The 18694-nt window shown below is 47.0% G+C and overlaps 1 protein-coding gene and 1 pseudogene across 1 annotated transcript in view; both read right to left on the reverse strand.

Annotated features, from left to right (window-relative positions):
- Positions 1-402: 402 nt before the first annotated feature.
- The window catches only part of LOC140710150 (uncharacterized protein encoded by LINC01588-like), a 32642-nt gene continuing 14350 nt past the window's right edge, over positions 403-18694 (reverse strand). Inside the window, 3 exon segments of the mRNA XM_073011393.1 lie at positions 403-482; positions 485-716; positions 3241-3486. Coding sequence (XP_072867494.1) covers positions 403-482; positions 485-716; positions 3241-3486 — 558 coding nt within the window.
- Positions 621-2641, reverse strand: LOC119619019 (uncharacterized; annotated as a pseudogene).

Here is an 18694-nt window from a genome sequence, read left to right on the forward strand (position 1 = left end):
CTCTCTTGGTGATTCAAAACATATATTTATACATATTAAAGGTTCTGAGAAGTCCTGTAAGTAAATCCTGCTCCACTTTTTAACCCACCATTTCCCAAACTCAGCGTGATACTGATATTAGCATGCTACTCTTTTCATATAACACCTACTTATATCTTAAGGAACTAATTGATGTCTTTTGAGATATATTTTAGGAAATGATCTAACAGTGGTTTTCAACCTAAGGAAACACCTCATTAGAGAGTGCTTGGGCATAGGAGGTGGCATTTTGGGTTGTCACAAAGACGGGGAGGTGCTACTTGCATTTCATACACAGGGGTTGTGAGGGCGGGGGCAGCTAGTGGTTACAGTGATGATGCAATGCAGCCCGGTCCCAAGCCTGGGGCGGGGCACTGTCCTGCCCTAAATGCCCACAACTCTCCCCACGCCACTCTCCCGCCCCACTGAGAAGCAGTGGTTGGGCCCACGCTCAGCATTGTGTTCCAGGCCCTCTCTGCGGGTTCAAACGCCTCTTGATGTCCTCTTGGTCTCTGCCTCCTTGCTTCCTCTAGTTGGGATGCCTGCACGCTGGAGAGAGTTAGGTCTTTTGTGGCTCTGGTCCCAGCAGGAGATGACAGACACAACCAGAGGGCAGGGTTCCATGGTTCCACGGTTCCATCTACTCTGGAGGTGAAAAAGGAGTGTGTGAAGTGGTCCCTGGGAATAAAGAGAAAGCGCTCACCTTTCTGAAAAACTTTTCACCTCTCAGGGAAAGGGGACCTGAGATAAGCCAAAGAGAAAACTCCGGGTGCTCAGCCAACTCTTTGAGAAGGAAAGTGAGGATGGAGGCTAAAGCCCCTTCCATCCTTCCTGGTAACGCAGCGGAGACGCCAACACCCACGATCTGCAACTCAAAGTCAGGGGATTCCGAGTCCCTGCTTGTGTCAACACAGAAAACGCCCATGGCAACGGGCAAGTGCGGCCTGAAACGGCAGAGTGTGTGTTTCACAAAACAGGGTGGCTTACGGCTGCAGCCGCCCGGGGAGGTGCTGGCCCTGCCTTCGAGGGGCTGGTCCTCAGGGGTGGGTGCAGCTTCGCGGGGCTGGCTCGGCGTCGCGCCGGGCGGTTTGGGCGGGGGAGCAGCTCTGCAGGGAGGCGCCGCGGGGTGGGCTGCGGAGATAGCGGCAGGGCGGGGCCCCCGGGGGCGCGGGGACGCCCAGCGGCCGGATATCAGCCGCCACGCCCGCGTGGGCGGAGAAAAGAGCAATTTGACTTTGGTCGCAGAGAAGGGATGCGGGGAGGGAATCCACCACCGGCCCTCCGGCGACTCCCGTCCTGCGCGCGCAGAGGCAGCGCCGCCCGTGAACACCCCGGAACCCGGTGCGCGCCGAGCCCCGCAGCAGTTCTCCGCACCTCCGGTAAAGGTCTCTGCAGCAGTCAGAAGGCTCCTCTCCCAACCCAGAAACGTCTGCAATAAATTGCTTCCATGTGCTGGCTTCCCGCTTCCTCTTTGTCTCTCAGGGTTAATGTGGGAAAAGGGAAGTGGCATATATATATATATATTATTTTGAAAATGACCTTTAGGGCAAAGTCCTGCCAAGTGTGTAGTTCAATAGCTCATTTTATAGATGAGGACACCGAGCTCCAGTGAAATCAGATTCCAGGTCACCCGCTGGTGTGCCGCCAAACCAGGTGGAGAACCCTGGTGCCTCTGCTCCTTGAGCATTTTGACTCTAGCATTCATGTCTGTTTTCCCTTCTTTAATACCCACTACAGCAAAAATTTTGTTGCTATTTCCCTCTGTTAAGAATTATTAAAACTAGGAGGAGGGGAAGCAAAAAGTTCTTTCAATGTTAAATTAAAGCAATGTCTAACAAGCCCATTTGAGAGTCATTTGGCTATCTAGGGGAAGGTAACTTTGACTTACTTTTTACTATAAAATAGAGTCCAAACATTCTTAACTGTTAGTTAGGCCAGGAGCCCCGGCTCAGGCCTGTAACCCTAGTACTTTGGGAGGCCAAGACGGAAGGATTGCTTAAGGCCAGGAGTTCAAGACTGGTGTCAGCAACATAGCAAGATTCCCATATCGATTTTAAAAAATAAACAAAATAAAATAACATGAGATAGTACTGTGTAGAAACTGTTAAAATGTAAGTGTTGTCTGGGTATGGTAGCTCACGCCTGTAATCCCAGCACTTTGGGAAGCTGAGGTGGGCTTGAGCTCAAGAGTTTGAGACCTGCCTGGGCAACATGGTGGTGTGTGGCTGTAGTCCCAGCTACTCTGGAGGCTGAGGTGGGAGGATGGCTTGAGCCTAGGCGGTGGAGGTTGCAGTAAACCAAGATCATGCTACTGCACTCCAGCCTGGGGGACAGAGCCAGATATTGTCTCAAAAAAATAAAAGGTAAATGTTTTTCTGTTCTGCAGAGATGCAAATGATTCCTATCTGGTCAGATAAATTATCCCAAAAGTTACAGTTTTGCTGCCCTGTAGCACGCACGTTAACCAGTTTTGTATCTAACTTTGTGATCTTACGTCAGCATTCCTTTTCGTTCTCTAAGTTCACAGAATCTTTATTCTCGTAATCTCTTTGAACCAGTGTTGCCACCTTGCAAAGTCCCTTATTAATGAGTTACTTACCTCACTGATACATACTCACCACATCTTGTCAAGGTTTCATATTCCTCTCCCTGTATAGTCCCCACAAATATACACTATCAGCTTTCAGTGCACACCAAGCGCTCATTGCTGATTCTCTGTCCCAAGTGGCTCCTCTGGAGCATATGCATGACATCAGGGGGACATAGGGCTTTTAATTGTCAAAAGTGTACAAACTCAGCACATTATTCCAAATAATCTCTGCCCCTGACCCCTCATATTTTGATCATGCTGTATCTGTGATCTGGGGCTGGGGACTCTGGCCCTCAAGATGCCTACAGTGCTCTCGGCCCCTGCTAAGAGCCTCTGCCCACACACGGGGTCATGCGCATAACCCTAGAACTCTGCACACGGCTGGATGAACTGTGGCGTGCACCTGATTCAGGCAGCAGCCCACTTCCCAGTCGGTCAGCCAGTGAAGGAAGGCTCAGCCCCACAAGGCCAGTGAGATTCTCTGTCTTGGCAAATTGCTTAGAGTGAAGACTTGGTAGTAAAGGAGAAGGAGATAAAGCAGGCACTTGAGGCCCCAAAGCAGCAGACACTTAAATAAGCAGCAGGAAGAAGATCCCGGCAGAGACAGATACCTGAGTTTTCCACATGGCCACGGAGCTTGGAGGCACAGAGGGGTGGGCCCCGCTGCTAAGTGGCAAGAAGACGAAATGTCTGTGTTGTAGAACTGTGCGTGATCTTGGAAGGCCTCTCGGTTCCTGAACGGCATCTTGGGTTCTGTCAGGCTCCACGTAGGTTCTACTGCTCCTCTTCCTCCAACAGGCCAAGGTGTGTGGCTTTTCCAGGGTTGCCATCCAACCTGTCACTTGGTCTGTGGCCCGTAGTTTCTTCTCCACATGTGGCTGTAAAAGAAACTCCACAATCTCGGAGGGAACTCAGTGGGCCCCTTCTTCCAATCCAAAAACCTCAATTCACTCTTTTACTTTTTCTACCAACTTAATACGTTAAATAATAATAATAAAAAAATTGTTACCTTTGTTCAGCCAACTCTCTCCAGGCTCATCAATGATTTTCTAGGAAAGAATAAGTTTCCTTGGTTAGGCCTGCCCTTCCTCTCTGTCTGTCTCCATTCATATTTGAGCGTTCATTCATTCTCTCCACAAGCACATCATGGATTCTAAAATGAAGAAGGCAATATTCACACTTTGAAGATTCTCACAGTCTTGCATATGCAGTGTTACAAGAGTGGGATTGGTGCAGGAGTGAAATGGGAGGACGTGTCCCGAGATTTGGGCACCAGAACCTTGAGTGACAAGGTGGGGGTGGGGAGAGGAGCTTTTCCTCCTGGCTTTTCCACAAACACTGACTTTCATGCCTCTGGCCTGGAACCACAGGTAACCAAAGCCATATGTTCAACTTGCATTAACTAAATGGTGGCCTCAGCAACATTTCTGGTGCTGCTTCTGTTGCTTTGGCATTACAATGTCTTCAATATTTGTTACTGTGTGTCATTTATCATGTTTAACCCAGTGGCTCAGGTTCTATTCGTCTGTAAAACTTAAATGTTGAGAGACTTCTGTTCTTGATTTTTTAAAAAATAAAAATTATTTTTGGTTTATTCCATGAGAACATATCTTCTATAGGTTGAACCTCCAACGGTCTTCCTTCTTGATTTTTCTGGGAGATGACTGTAATTTTTTTTTTTTTTTTTTTTGAGACAGTGTTTCATTCTTGTTGCCCAGACTGCTGGAGTGCAATGGTGAGATCTCAGCTCACCGCAACCTCCGCCTCCCGGGTTCGATTCTCCTGCTTTAGCCTACCCAGTAGCTGGGATTACAGATATGTGCCACCACGCCTGGCTAATTTTGTATTTTTAGTAGAGACGGGGTTTCTCCATGTTGGCCAAGCTGGTCTTGAACTCCCAGCCTCAGGTGATCCACCCGCCTCAGCCTCCCAAAGTGCTGAGATTACAGGCATGGGCCACCGTGCCGGTGTAGTCTTAACTGCTTTTAGGAAGTGGTGTAAGAAAAGGCTGTGCTATAAACTCAAAATCCTACTAATACGCAGTTCTCAGCCCCAAACAGAAGAAAGATTACATTTCCAGTCTAGTTTTAATCCCAAGTATCCAGGCACCCAGGATGGCGGGAGAAGGGAAAAGGTGGTGCCTTAAATGAGGGGAAGGACATCTCAGGCTTGGCCAGTTCTTACTCTTCCCAGGGGCCACCCTCCAGCCCCACCCTGAGCAGGTAAGTGAGGCAGGCAGGCAGTCTGGGAACATGTGTGGGAGGGAATCCAGTGGTGTTCTCCGGGCTGGGAAGACACAATGGTGCTGCAGCCCTGGCCTGTGTTTTTCTCTCCCACAAAGACCAATGCCGGTGCTGCTGACATCATGACAGGTTTGATCATATTTATTTTGGGGCGAGGGAGGTGTTATGGTGATGAAGAGTCCTGTGAGCTTGCGCAGGTCCCCTCAACTGCAGGCCATCCAGGCTTCCTTCTCTACAGTAAAGACGAGGAGAATGGCTGCTTCCTAAGGTGATGGCGAAGTAGGATGAGGAGTGCAGATGGCACACCCTGCTCCTGGTGGTAACTATGTATATGGTTTCCTTTGGGGAGAAGACAGAGATTGCCCTTCTGATCCTCCCAGCTGTAAATGTGGGCTGGGGCAACTTTTAGACACAAACAGGGCACTCCTGGCTATGGGTCCTCAATGTTTTCCTTGAGGTGGAGCATCTAGGCATTTCCCTGAGGTTTCTGAGGCCTGAGCGGGGTGGGGTGGGATGTGGCTCGTGCTGACAGGTGTTCCCCACCCAACTTTGTGCCCTGGGGAGGGAGATCTACCTGCACCTCCCGCTGCACTGGATCTGCAGGGAACTGGAGCCGCCCTTGGACACCTCAGGCACAGGCCCTTATCCCCTGCCCAGCTGCTCTTTACACCCATCCCTGTGTCCAGGGAGATTTTGCCATGATTTCAAAAAAGAAATGATTATTCAGAAGGCATTCTATATATTTCCTTTTTTTTTTTTTTCAGACGAAGTCTCGCTCTGTCACCAGGCTAGACTGCAGTGGTGCGATCGGCTCATTGCAACCTCCGCCTCCGAGTTCAAGCGATTCTCCTGCTTCAGCCTCCCGAGTAGCTGGGATTACAGGCACGTGCCACCACGCCCGGCTAATTTTTGTATTTTTAGTAGAGATGGGGTTTCACCATGTGGACCAGGATGGTCTTCATTTCTTGACCTCATGATCTGCCCACCTCGGCTTCCCAAAGTGCTGGGATTACAGGCGTGAGCCATTGCACCCGGCCAGCATTCTTCTATGTAGTTCTAAGGTCCCTGCTCCACTGTACAGCAAGTGGCCACACCCTTAGCATCTTCCTTGCCTATCCCAGACCCTTACAGCACTCAGCTTGGAAAAGACCCTTACAGCACTCAGCTGGGAGCCACGATTATGTTTGTAATCCCAGTACTTAGGGAGGCCAAGGCAGGTGGATCGCTTGAGCCCAGGAGTTTGAGACCAGACTGCACACCATGGCAAAACGCTGTCTCTTAAAAAAAAAAAAAAAAAAAAAAAAATACAGAAATTAGCCAGGCATGGGGATGTACCTGCAGTCCCAGCTACTGGGGAGGCTGCTGTGGTGGCAGGATTGCCTGAACCCAGGGAGGCTGAGGCTGCAGTGGGCTGTGATTGTGTCACTGCACTCTATCTTGGGCGACAGAGTGAGACCCTGTCTCAAATGAAAACAAAATTTCAAAAAAAAAAAAAAAAAAAAATGCATTCTTGCCCTTAGAGGCTCCATCCTCCCCTCCCTCTTCTGATTTCCCTTCCTGTGTCTCTGCTATGTGTGTCTCTCTAATAAAGAACACTGAAATTAGTAAGCCAGGTTTGCCTCCTGGGCAGGAACTATGAAATCCAGGTGGCCTTGGTTGTAATAGGGGGAAAAAAAAAACCTTTATTTTGTCTGCTTAGCGTTGTCCTGGTTTTTCTTTGCATATTCCGTCCCCCTACCCCCAAACTCACTGTGCTGTTCTGATGAGGATGACCCCACCCAGATTCAGGACTGACCCAGCCTGGCCAGTCAACAAGGCCTTCAGGGACTGGTACATGGCAGTTAAATGAGTCAGTCCCAGGACTCTTTGTATATATATGTATGTAATATTTGCAACTATTGGGAAAGTGTCTAGCTTTCCACAGGGACATCTAATCTATTCCAGCATGACCCTAAGGATGCCGGTAGCCATCTTGCCACACTTGGGAGAGAGAGAGCCACAGAGACAAGGCAACTCTGAGAGCTGAGTCCTGATGACCGGTTGAAGCACCCAAATCCAGCAGTGTGTGAAGCCCCGAACTTCCAGTTACATGTGCTGATGAATTATCTTTTTTTGCTGAAGTCCATTTGAATTGGAGTTTATATCATTTGCAATTTAAAGAGAACTGATCACAAGTCTGATGTATAAACTGGTTTCTAGCAATCAAAAGCAATGTGTGGTAGGTACAGGGCTCCAGCTTGTAATCCCAGCACTTTGAGAGGCTGAGGCAGGAGGATCACTTGAGGCCAGGAATTTGAGACCAACCTGGGCAACATAACTGGACCCCTCTAAAAATACATAAATTAAAACAAAATTTTTTTTTTTTTTTTTGAGATGGAGTTTCACCCTTGTCGCCCAAACTGGAGTGCAATAGCACGTTCTCGGCTCACTGCAACCTCCGCCTCTCAGGTTCAAGCGATTCTCCTGCTTCAGCCTCCCGAGTAGCTGGGATTACAGGCATGTGCCACCATGCCTGGCTAATTTTTTTGTATTTTCAGTAAAGGCCGGGTTTCACCATGTTGGCCAGGCTAGTCTCGAACTCCTGACCTCAGGTGATCCACCTGCCTCGGCCTTCCAAAGTGCTGGGATTACAAGCATGAGCCACCACCCCTGGCCTAAAAATGAAATTTTTAAAAAACAAGGTATTTCTTCAGGTAAAAGAAAAAAGTGAGGCAGGAAGAAAGAACAGAAAAACCTACGAGGGGAGGCTTAGTCTGTAAAACACTGCCTTCCGGCTGGGCACGGTGGCTCACGCCTGTAATGCCAGCACTTTGGGAGGCCAAGGCGGATGAATCACAAGGTCAGGAGATTGAGACCATCCAGGCTAACACAGTGAAACCCCGTCTCTACTAAAAATACAAAAAAATTAGCCGAGCGTGGTGGCAGGTGCCTGTAGTCCCAGCTACTCGGGAGGCTGAGGCAGGAGAATGGCGTGAACCCGGGAGGTGGAGCTTGCAGTGAGTGGAGATTGCGCCGCTGCACTCCAGCCTGGGCGACAAAGTGAGACACCGTCTCAAAAAAAAAAAAAAAAAAAAAGTAAGGAAAAAAAAGAAAAAACACTGCCTTCCACTTTTCCCCTCTTTATTAAAACCATTCCCCTCCCTTCATCATAGCCAGGTGATCTGTCTCCACTGTGCTTTTAGCAACATAACCTTGAAAAAGAGACTCTGAGAGATTCACTCAAGTCATGCAGAATTTTGGGACAATGTGAGGTTTTCTCCCCAGGGATCCCTTCCGTGTTTGAATCCCCACACTGGAAGAGTCGTTCAGCAGTGGCCATGGGGACTGGCGTCTGGATCCCGACCCATACTTGGAGTAAGTTTTCCACTTTCAGAAGTCTCTCAGTCTTCAGGCTGAAGTTGACTTCAGTGGGGCAGGCAACCTCATGCCCTACCTAGGTGCCAGTGAGAATTGGATTCAGCTTTTAAAGGCCCCACTCTCTGCTTCCAAACGGTTTAAACGAAGACAGAAGTGTATTTCCTTCTCAGGTGAATGAAGTCTGGACTTAGTCTTCCTGAGATTGTCATGAACCAGGATCTCTTTATCCTGCTTTCTCCCCATCCTTGGCATTTGGCATAAACTTTCCACAACTCCCTTGCCTCCCCTCTTCTCGCCCCGTGCTGCACATGCCACTCTCACTTACTTCATTGGCTGGAACATGGAGACTCCGCCAGCGAGGGAGGCTGGAAAAGGCATTCTTCATTCTGAGTGCCGTTTCATGTTGGGGGCCCATCACTAAGGAAGAAGAGCAGAATGGTTATTTGGGGGATACTAGGAGTCTCTGACCTTTCATGCCACTCCAGGATGTGCCACAGCAAAAAATCCTCACTGGAATAACTCCACTGCTGGCGATGCCAATGAAGGCCACTGCGGGAAAGAATAATTAATTCCAGACACATCAGTAAAGACACCCTCCTGTTATAAGTGCTGAGAGAATGGCTTGGGACCCCCTGGGGAAAGCTTCCCTATCATTCTCCATCCTGACCATTTAGAGATCACTACCCTCAGGGAGTAAGGTCTCAAATCCCATGTCAATGCCTCATGGACAGCTGGACTTAAGGATTCAGGCCCGCAGAAACAGTTTAGGAAACTTCCAGGGAGCCAGAGATCAGACAAGGGAGCTGTGTCCCTACGTGACCCCATCTCAGCTGAGATGAGACAAGAGCAGCTTTCTTTGTGAAAAACTAAAGTGGGAAATGTTTCTTGATGTTTCACTACAAGTCTATATAGAGGGTCTGTTTATGAATAAGAGAATTGTGGAGTTCCACACAAGGTTGTTGGATCTCAGAGAGCTCCTTCTGCAGCTCGGGAGCACTGTAACTGGATTCTCCAAACACCACTTTGGCAGGTCATTAACAACCATGTGACAAACTATCTTTAGAGAAGGAATCCAACCTCAACACCTCAACATTCACTGGTTAACACTTGCAGAGTGCTTAAAGTGCTGGTTGGAGCATGGTAGGGGCTCAGCAAATATTAGTGAAACATGTGCCTGGACATTCTGGATAAGAGAAGCCATTATTATTATTAGATATTTATGATGCATTTACTATGTATAAGGGATATAAGCACTCTGAAGGATCACAGAGATAAAGAAGACATTGTTCCTGCCCTCAAGGGGTTTACAATCTAATAAAGAAAATAAGAGGCTGGGCGCGGTGGCTCACGCCTGTAATCCTAGCACTTTGGGAAGCCGAGGTGGGCGAATCACAGGGTCAGGAGATCAAGACCATCCCAGCTAACACGGTGAAACCCCGTCTCTGCTAAAAATGCAAAAAATTAGCCGGGTGTAGTGGCAGGCACCTGTAGTCCCAGCTACTCAGGAGGCTGAGGCAGGAGAATGGTGTGAACCTAGGAGGCAGAGCTTGCAGTGAGCCGAGGTCGTGCCACTGCACTCTAGCCTGGGCGACAGAGGGAGACTTCGTCTCAAAAAAAGAAAGAAAGAAAGAAAGAAGATAAGAATTATTTCAAAAGGTTGGTTATTTCATGTCAGTTTCTAAAAACCAAAGCAAAAAATAATCAAGGTAAGAATCTGGGTTCCTGTCTCCCACATTTATAATTGTAAATGTCTTTTTTTTTTAAAGCAAGTTTAAGAAAGTAAAGGCATAAAAAATGGCTACTTCATAGGCAGAGCGCCTATAATTGTGTCTTTGAAGAGACTGGTTTTAATTTTTTTCTTTTATTTGTTTATTTTTAGAGATGGGGGTCTTGCTATGTTGCCCAGGCTGGTCTCAAACTCCTAGCCTCAATCAATCCTCCTGCCCTGGCCTTCTAAAGTGCTGGGATTACAGGCATGAGCCACTGTGCTCAGTTAAGGCTGGTTTTAAAATCCTCTCATTTCTCCTAGAAGATGGAGAGGATGTGATGTGGGTCACTTGGGCCAGGCTAGGGGGGTCATGGGCTGCACACTGTCTTTGGAAACAACAGCAGTGGTGCCTCCTGTTTGTTCCTGTCACCTCTTGCTTCCTAGCTGAGCCTCTGCCTCAGTGTGCACCTCTCCAAGATGAGACAACTGCATGTACATCCTCCAGCTCCCTCCCTTCCTTGCACTCCTAGCTGCTGGAAGCCGTCATATCTGTGAATCACATAGAGCTTCCTGACAACTGGGCTTACATCAAATCTTTCTTGGCAATATAAGGATGAAACATCTGGTTTTTCAAACCGGCTGTTTTGTTTTGAATTCATCTTCAGATGAGCTTTTCTCAGGAGAAATGAGGAGGGGAGGACAGAGAGCAGAATAAAATGCCCACAAGAGAGTAAAACAAGATGCCAGAAGACCAGGAGGAAGACCACAGATTTCCAGAGCCTGATCCTCTGCCACCACACCCTGAGGGCAGCGCTTTGATTTCTGGGCACTCGTGTCCTCCATCCCATGCCTTCGGCAGCCACCACCCCAACTCTGGGATCGTGCTCCTCCACACTGCACAGCAAGTTTACTGCCTAGCAAAGTATGGCCCAGATCAATGGGGGCTTCAAAACCATCCACACTTACATTTCATTCATTCGTTTGCATTTATTCATTCAACACTCATTGAGCACCAGTAGGTGTCATCTAGAAGTCTTGTCTCCATTTGCTATCAGCAAGGTATCACCTTTTCTATACAATGAGTCTCATTTCCCAAGAGTGGTTTTGGATTTGAAAGCAGATGTTACTCAGAACCTTTTCTGAGGGCAGTGTCTCAGCTCCTCAGGGAGGCCCCCAGTTCTCCAAAGGATCCTTGTACATCCTTGGCCCAGGTTAGCATCCATCTCCCTGCACATCCTCACAGATACTAAAAAGGATCAAAGCATCTTTGGACAGTCCTGGGTTGTCCCCAAGGAAATCAGAGGCACCTGGATGTAGCTAACAAAGACTCTTTGTGTCAGTGGGGCTGAGTCACCTGACAGGTCTGAAATGTAACTTCTTCCTCTGGGGCCAGGAGGATGGAATCCGAAAGGCTAGAAGGATAGATCAAAATGAAGATAAAATTTTAAAGGAATGAAAGTAGAGTTTTGTACTTAGTGATTAAAAGAGGAAAAGAAATGATGAAGGAAAAAGGAATCTCATTTGACGGTGTTGTATGTGAAACTGACTTACAGATTTTGGTTGACTGCAAGCTCAAGGTGGACTAAGGCCTGATGTGGCAGCTGGAAACCTGAATGGACTTCGATTGTGTTCACAGAGTCAGGAGTGTCTAGTGAGGAGACAGTAGCCCCCTGGGTTTGTCACAGGTCAGGCTATTTGTAAAATATTAGGCTTAGTTATGGGTCCATGTTTTAAGATACATTTTAACACACTGCAAGGACTCCCAGAGAGAGGTGGTATAAGTGTGGGAACCACACCGCACAAGAAGCCACTGATGTTCATCTGTAAAAATGATTTATAGACATGACAACTTTCTTAAAATATCTTATTGTTGAGATGTAAAAGGGAGCCTGGAGAACTGAAGGCTGAGAAGGACTTCATTCTCAGATTGTGGGAGAGACCTTCCGATGTGGACTTCCACAACCTCTGGCCACTTTACCTCACAATTTGATCTGCATCTTCCTCTTTCGCTTCATGTCCTCCTGTCTTAGAGGAAGAATCATTCCTCTGCCTTCCAGAGTCTGACTTCATCCTCCCCCATCTCCTGCAGAACATGCCCTGCTAATTACTATCCCCTCTAGAATCCTTTATTTTTCTTTCTTCCCATAAGCCCACAAATACAAGGGAGATGATGAGTTGGGTACTTATTACATGGCAAGTGCATAGTAGTTAATCTGCCTTATCTTGATTAATCCTCAGACCAACCCAATGAAGTAGGTGATATCCTCTCCCTTTACAGATGAAGAAACAGAGGTTAGCTGGGTGTGATGGCTCATGCCTATAATCCCAGCACTTTGAGAGGCCAAGGTGGACAGATCACTTGAGGCCAGGAGTTTAAGACCAGCCTGGCCAACATGGTGAAACCCCCTCTCTACAAAAAAATACAAAAATTAGCCAGGTGTGGTTGTGCACACCTGTAATTCCAGCTACTCAGTAGGCTGAGGCATGAGAAATGCTTGAATCTGGGAAGTGGAGGCTGCAGTGAATCGAGACCCACCACTGTATTCCAGCCTAGGCAACACAGAGAGACTCTGAAAAAGAGAAAGAAAGAGAGAAAGAGAGAAAGAGAGAAAGAGAGAAAGAGAGAAAGAAAGAAAGAAAGAAAGAAAGAAAGAAAGAAAGAAAGAAAGAAAGAAAGAAAGAGAGAAAGAGAGAGAAAGAAGAAGAAAGGAAAGGAAGACAAAAAGGGAGGAAGGAAGGAAGGAGAAAGAAAGAGAAGGAAGGAAGGAAAGAAAGAAAGAGAAGGAAGGAAGGAAAGAAAGAAAAGGAAAGAAAGAAAGAAGGAAGAAAGAGGAAGGAAGGGAAAGAAAGGAAAGGAAGACAGAAAGGGAGGAAGGGAGAGAGGAAGGAAAGAGAAACAAAGAGAGAAGAAGGAAGAAAGAGGAAGGAAGGGAAAGAAAGGAAAGGAAAGGAGACAGAAAGGGAGGAAGGGAGGGAGGAAGGAAAGAGAAACAAAGAGAAAGAGAAGAAGGAAAGAAGAAAGAAAAGAACGAAAAAGAAAAGAAATAGAAAAAAGAGAGAGAAAGAGAGAAAGAAAGAGAGAGAAAGAAAGAAAGAAGAAAGAGAAAGAAAGAAAGAAAGAAAGAAAGAAAGAAAGAAAGAAAGAAAGAAAGAAAGAAAGAAAGAAAGAAAGAAAGAAAGAAGAAGAAAGAAAAAGAGAAAGAAGACTCAAGGAATTCCGTGACATTTCCAAGCTCACCCAAGTGAGCTTGGCCAAGTATGGAACTTGCAGAGTGCTTAAAGTGCTGGATGGACTCGATTCCAGGTCCATCTACCATTAAAATCCCCAAGCTCACTTGCTTCCAGGCTTTAAGTGTGCTACTCCATTCCCAGCCAAGTGCCTTTAAAGAAGGCTTTCTCTGTGGATCTACTTTCTTACCTCTCATCCACTCAGCCTGCTGCAGCCTGCTTTCTGCCCTCACTCTCTGAAGAAACGGCCTGCAGAAGGTGACCTAGGTTAATCCCACCAGCCTCTCCACAGTTCTCACCCCACATGGCCCTTTGTGGCATTGACATTGCTAGCCATACTCACCTTCCCCTACCCTCCACCCTCTGCCACATCTGGCTGAGCCCCTTTCTCTCACCACTTCACCTCCCATCCTATAATCCCCACCTCAGGTCCCTTCTTCCAGGTGTCATTGGCCCTTTTAAAGGGCCTGAGGACTCAGCTAAAGTTGGAAATCAGGAATCTGTGTGTGGGACTTCCCTGATAGGTGTAGGGGTGCTATGGGTCTAAATGTGTCCCCCTGAAATTCTCATGTTAAAGCTTAAATGCCAATGGGATAGTATTAAGAGGGGCACCTTTTGAAGGTGATTAAATCATGATTCCTTATGAATGGGACTGATGACCTCATAAGAGGTCCAGTGGAGCCTCTTTTGCCCTTCCCTCTCTACTACCATGTGAGGACACAGCAATCATCTCTGTCTTCCTCCTCTGCTATGTGATGACACAGCAAGAAGGTGCCATATGAGGGACAGGCCCTCACAGACACTGAATCAGCTAGTGCATTGATCTTGGACTTCCCAGCCTCTAGAGCTATGAAAAAATAACCATCTGTTCTTTATAAATTACCTAGTCTATAGTATTTTGTTGTAACAGCCCAACAGACTAAGACAAGGGGTAAGATATGGGGTGCAGTTCCAATGACCCAACTGTCCTCACACCTATATTGGGTGGAGTTATAAAGGGTGGGGAAGAGTTATAGGTCAGAAACAAAGGGGCCAGAGATGGGGATTGGTATTGTCTCAAAAAGCAGAGACAGCTAGCTGGGCAGAAGGCAGAGATGGTGAAGTTCAAGGAGAAAGCAGGCTGAGGCCCTGGGAGAGGGTGCCCATGATACAGAAAAGGAATTACAGATGTCACTGGAATTACAGATGTCAAGGAATTAAGACTCTAGATTGTTGGCCAGTTCATTGACTTAGACTCTGAAATCCCCTAAAATCATGACAGCAGGTGGATTTCACTTCCCTGACTTGTGTCCACAACTCATGTGAAGCTATGTCCTCAGTAGCGATAAGATTTTGCATTCCCTAGGGCTTATCTTCCATCTTCTACTCCAGTTAAGCAGAGCCACAGATGCAATGCTGTACTGAGTAGGGTAACTCCAGGGGTGCCCTTCCCACAGAATACCCATTGGGGATCCCGAGGCCACTCAGATAAGCACTTATTTAAAGAAGAGATGAATTCATTTCCTGTGCGTGTGTGTGTGTGTGTGTGTGTTTGATGGAGTGTCGCTGTGTCGCCCAGGCTGCAGTGCAGTGGCACGATCTCAGCTCACTGCAAGCTCCGCCTCCCGGGTTCATGCCATTCTCTTGCCTCAGCCTCCCGAGTAGCAGAGACTATAGGCACCCACCACCACACCCGGCTAATTTTTTTTTGTATTTTTAGTAGAGACGGGGTTTCACTGTGTTAGCCAGAATGGTCTCAATCTCCTGACCTCGTGATCTGCCCACCTTGGCCTCCCAAAGTGCTGGGATTACAGGCGTGAGCCACCACGCCCAGCCTCCTGTGTGTCTTATTCTAATTCAATTCAGCAGCATTCTTTGAACCCCTACTGATAGCAGGCTCTGTGTGATGGATTAAGACAACTCACAATGAGAAAAGGGGCAAAGGGATAGCCTGCTGCCCAGGTGCTGATGTCCTCATTGATTCTCAGGACAAAACCTCAGAGGGTTCCATACGTAGCCCTGGGCTGTCTCTTCTGGTCTCAGCATTTGCAAACCCCAGCAACTCTTTAGCTTAATAAATGAGAGGAGGATTTTCTTGGTGAGACCGCTCAGGAATATTTGGCATCTCTCAGGTCCTGGCCCACACGCCCCTGAGTCACCAGGTGAATGAAGCAGAAACGTGTCTATATTGGGCAGAGCTGTGGCTGTTTTCCCTCTTCATGGTCTCCAAATTGAGGGGGAGGGGCATTTACTGCTTTTCCCCTTGGCTTCACTCCTACCTCATTTCCTTCTGCAAGGAGTCTCAGGATCTTTTTTCATTTTCACATAGAAACAACACCTGCCTCCAAACCCTTGGAGTATTTCTCAGAGAATTCCATCTTGGCTGTTTCTTTCAGCATCGACAAAAGCTGGACCATCACAAGGGGCTTCTCCTCCTTATTTTTGAAAGAAGAGCACAAGAAAAGAGCCTTCCAAAGCGAGCCCCAAATGCTGACTTTCTACTCCCCCATTAAAGTCGGTGTTTGCCCTCACTCCGTCTTATTTTAAGCAGCGGTGCTTCCGTAGAGCAGAGCTAAAAATTCAGCAAGACAGGATAGGTCTTGAATGGCTGCCGCCAGGTCTGCCCTCAGAGACTTCCAGAAAAGCCTTCCTCTCTGTCACTTTGCCTGATTCGCCATTAACATTCCTGCAGCAGATCCTGGGTACCCAAGTTCTAGCTACATGAGCTATAAAATCCCAAGCAGAACTGGAGCATCAAATTGCTCTGGGTTCACTTTTGGCTGGCAGGCCTCTTCTATTAGCACCATAACCACCAACACCATCCGCCCAACACACACAGAGAAATACAGCCTGAGGATAAGAAGCCACATTGAGGAGCTGAGGGTGCTGGTGAGGAGGGGACTGGTCCACCAGTCCATGGGGAGCAGTCCCTTTAAAAAGGGGCAAGCTTTGATGTGAGAGTGGAGCAGGGAAATCTGGAAACCCTCCATCAGACCTGCAGTCCCAGGACTCTGGTTCTGTTTAGACTCTTAGGTTAGTCCCCCTCATGGGAAATCCAGGAACTGGACCAGCTACTGTGATAACCTGCAACCCTGGAGACACATTCGGTTTGCAGATGTATTGCACAATATTGAGCAAATGTTGATTCAACATTTATAAGCTGGGAGTCACAGATTCACGTCTTCTTTTGGAGAAACAGTAGGTATTAGTACCCCAGGCCCTCGTGGCCAAATAGACTGGGCCTTTTTAGATAAAGTGAGTGAGTGACAAGTTCGCACTTTCCACTGCTCCCTGTGACAGCCCTCATAAGAGTCCAGGTGCTTCTGGCCTTGCACGTGCACTGCTGTTTATTCTTATAGTGGAAAAACATTTCTGTATATACTCTTTGCCATCAAACATGATTTCCCATACAGGACCTCCATGACTTCTGAAAGTATTTGATTTTGCAACCCCTGATCTAAAGCACCTTGATTGGCCTGGATTGTTTCAATCACAAGGGATGGAAGATAAACCCACCCAATTTAAACAAAAATAAAAAGAGAGGCTGACAGGCTCCCGGAGCTGGGAAGGATTCCTGGGCAGTGACAGAATGGAAGGAGGGACTGCAGGAATCACAGAAAATGGCCACTGAACTCTGCCAGGACTCTCTCTCCAGCTCTCTTTCCTGCCTGTCTCTGTCTTTGGATGTTGGCCTCATTCTCTTTCAGCAGAGACGCCTTTGCCACGTGGTGAGGATCATGGCCACCAGAAGTCCCAATTTAGAAATCCCAGTAGAAAAAAGAGCTTCCTGTCTGCAGTTCTGAAAATCAATCCCAGGAAAGGATGCTGGCCTCACTTGGGTCATATGCCGTAGAGCTGCAGACTATTTTCTTTTCAAATCAAACACTTATGTAGCTAGTCACTGTTCTAAGCAGGTCACGAATATTAACTTATTTAAACCATATTTTAAAGAGCCTATGAGTTAGGTGTCATTACTGTCTCCATTGCAAATGAATAAAATGAGCCCCAGAGATGTTAAGTGGCTATCCCAATGCCACACAGCTATTAATTAATGAAGTTGACATTTGAAGCCAGGCAGCCTGGCTCCAGAGCCTATACTTGCACCCCATTGTATGGTTGTGCAGGTTTGCACCACACAACTCCAGGAAAGCAACCACTGAACTTACACAGAGCATGACCTGCACAGGTGTTGTGAAGAGCCTGCATGTGCCTGAAATTTCATGACCAGTTCTAGAGGTTGACCTGTTTTGGATATTCTGGCTCAATTTCTACATCTGTAAAGTGAGAGGATAAGGGTTATCTTCTGGGATTGTTAGGATTTGGGGAGATAAGTAACCATCTAGAATGGCTCTTGGCACAAAGAATGCTCTAGAAAAGGTCAGCCATTAAAGACTTAACTTTCTTCCTGGCTCTCATGGGCAGGCGTCATTCCCAGCCCTCTGCTCTCACTTATGACAACATCTAGTCTGTACCTCTGAGAATTACACAGGCCCCGCCACCTCTCCTAGTTTAGCCTTGGCTTTTTAGGATGAAACATAAGCCCTGCTTCCTGTTAAGGAGGGTTGCAAAGGGCAGGGAAAAGGTTGGGTGCTGAGTATGTAGGTGGATAGGTGGGTGGCAGCTGAGGGGAATCAGGGCAAGTAATTGAAGAACACCAGGTGCTTTTATGATGAACTGTGATGTGGGTGAATGAGATGAAATACAAAGGAAAAGGAGCAGAAAGAGAGGTAGGGAGAATGCAACTACCAAAACAAGTAAAATTCTATGACTGGTCATTGTGTTTTAGAGTAAAGGAAACTTAGAGATGATCCGATTGAGAGGCTATTCAACGTTTTTTTTTAAAAAATAAGATCTTATGCAGGACCCAATTCTGCAAAATGGATAGAGGCAAGGTGCCCTGATGGGTGAGGGCAGGGGACTTGGGGAGTGGTTAGTTTGCCTTTCCTGTTGCCTTCCATGCAAGGCTCCTGTGAACAAACTTTGAAAACCTGGCCTGGGTCAATCTAAGATCCAACAACACCACAAATATTACCTACTTTGTTTGTACTGTACAAATAAATTAACTCATTATTCATGCCACAACTTAATATCTAAAGCAATGGTCATTTTATTTGCTCATGATTCTGTGGGGCAACCATTTGGGCTGGGCTCAGCAGGGTGGTTTTCTAAAGTTACTTCTGCAGCCACTGTCATCTAGAGGCTCGAATGGAGCTGGATCTTTTAAGATGACCTCATTCACATGTCTGGGAGTTGGTACTGGCTGTTGGCTGGGCTTCTTTCTATGTGTGGTCTCTCATCCTCAAGGAGGCTATTCTGGGATTCTTTATATGTAGTACCAAGTTGTAAGAGGGCAAGAATGGAAGCTGAAAGGCCTCTTGAGCTAGAAAGTCACATAGAATCACTTTTGTTACATTCTACTGGTTAATGCGAGTAACAAGTTGCTTTACCCAGAATCAAAGAGTGGAAAAATAGACTCCTGATGAGAAGAATGTCAAAGTCACATGGAAAAGAGTTGTTTATACAGGAATGAGAGAACTTGTGACTAATTTTTTTTTTTTTTTGCAACCTCCA

Source organism: Chlorocebus sabaeus, chromosome 24 (genome assembly GCF_047675955.1).
Source record: "Chlorocebus sabaeus isolate Y175 chromosome 24, mChlSab1.0.hap1, whole genome shotgun sequence".
In the NCBI taxonomy this organism is placed as follows: domain Eukaryota; kingdom Metazoa; phylum Chordata; class Mammalia; order Primates; family Cercopithecidae; genus Chlorocebus; species Chlorocebus sabaeus.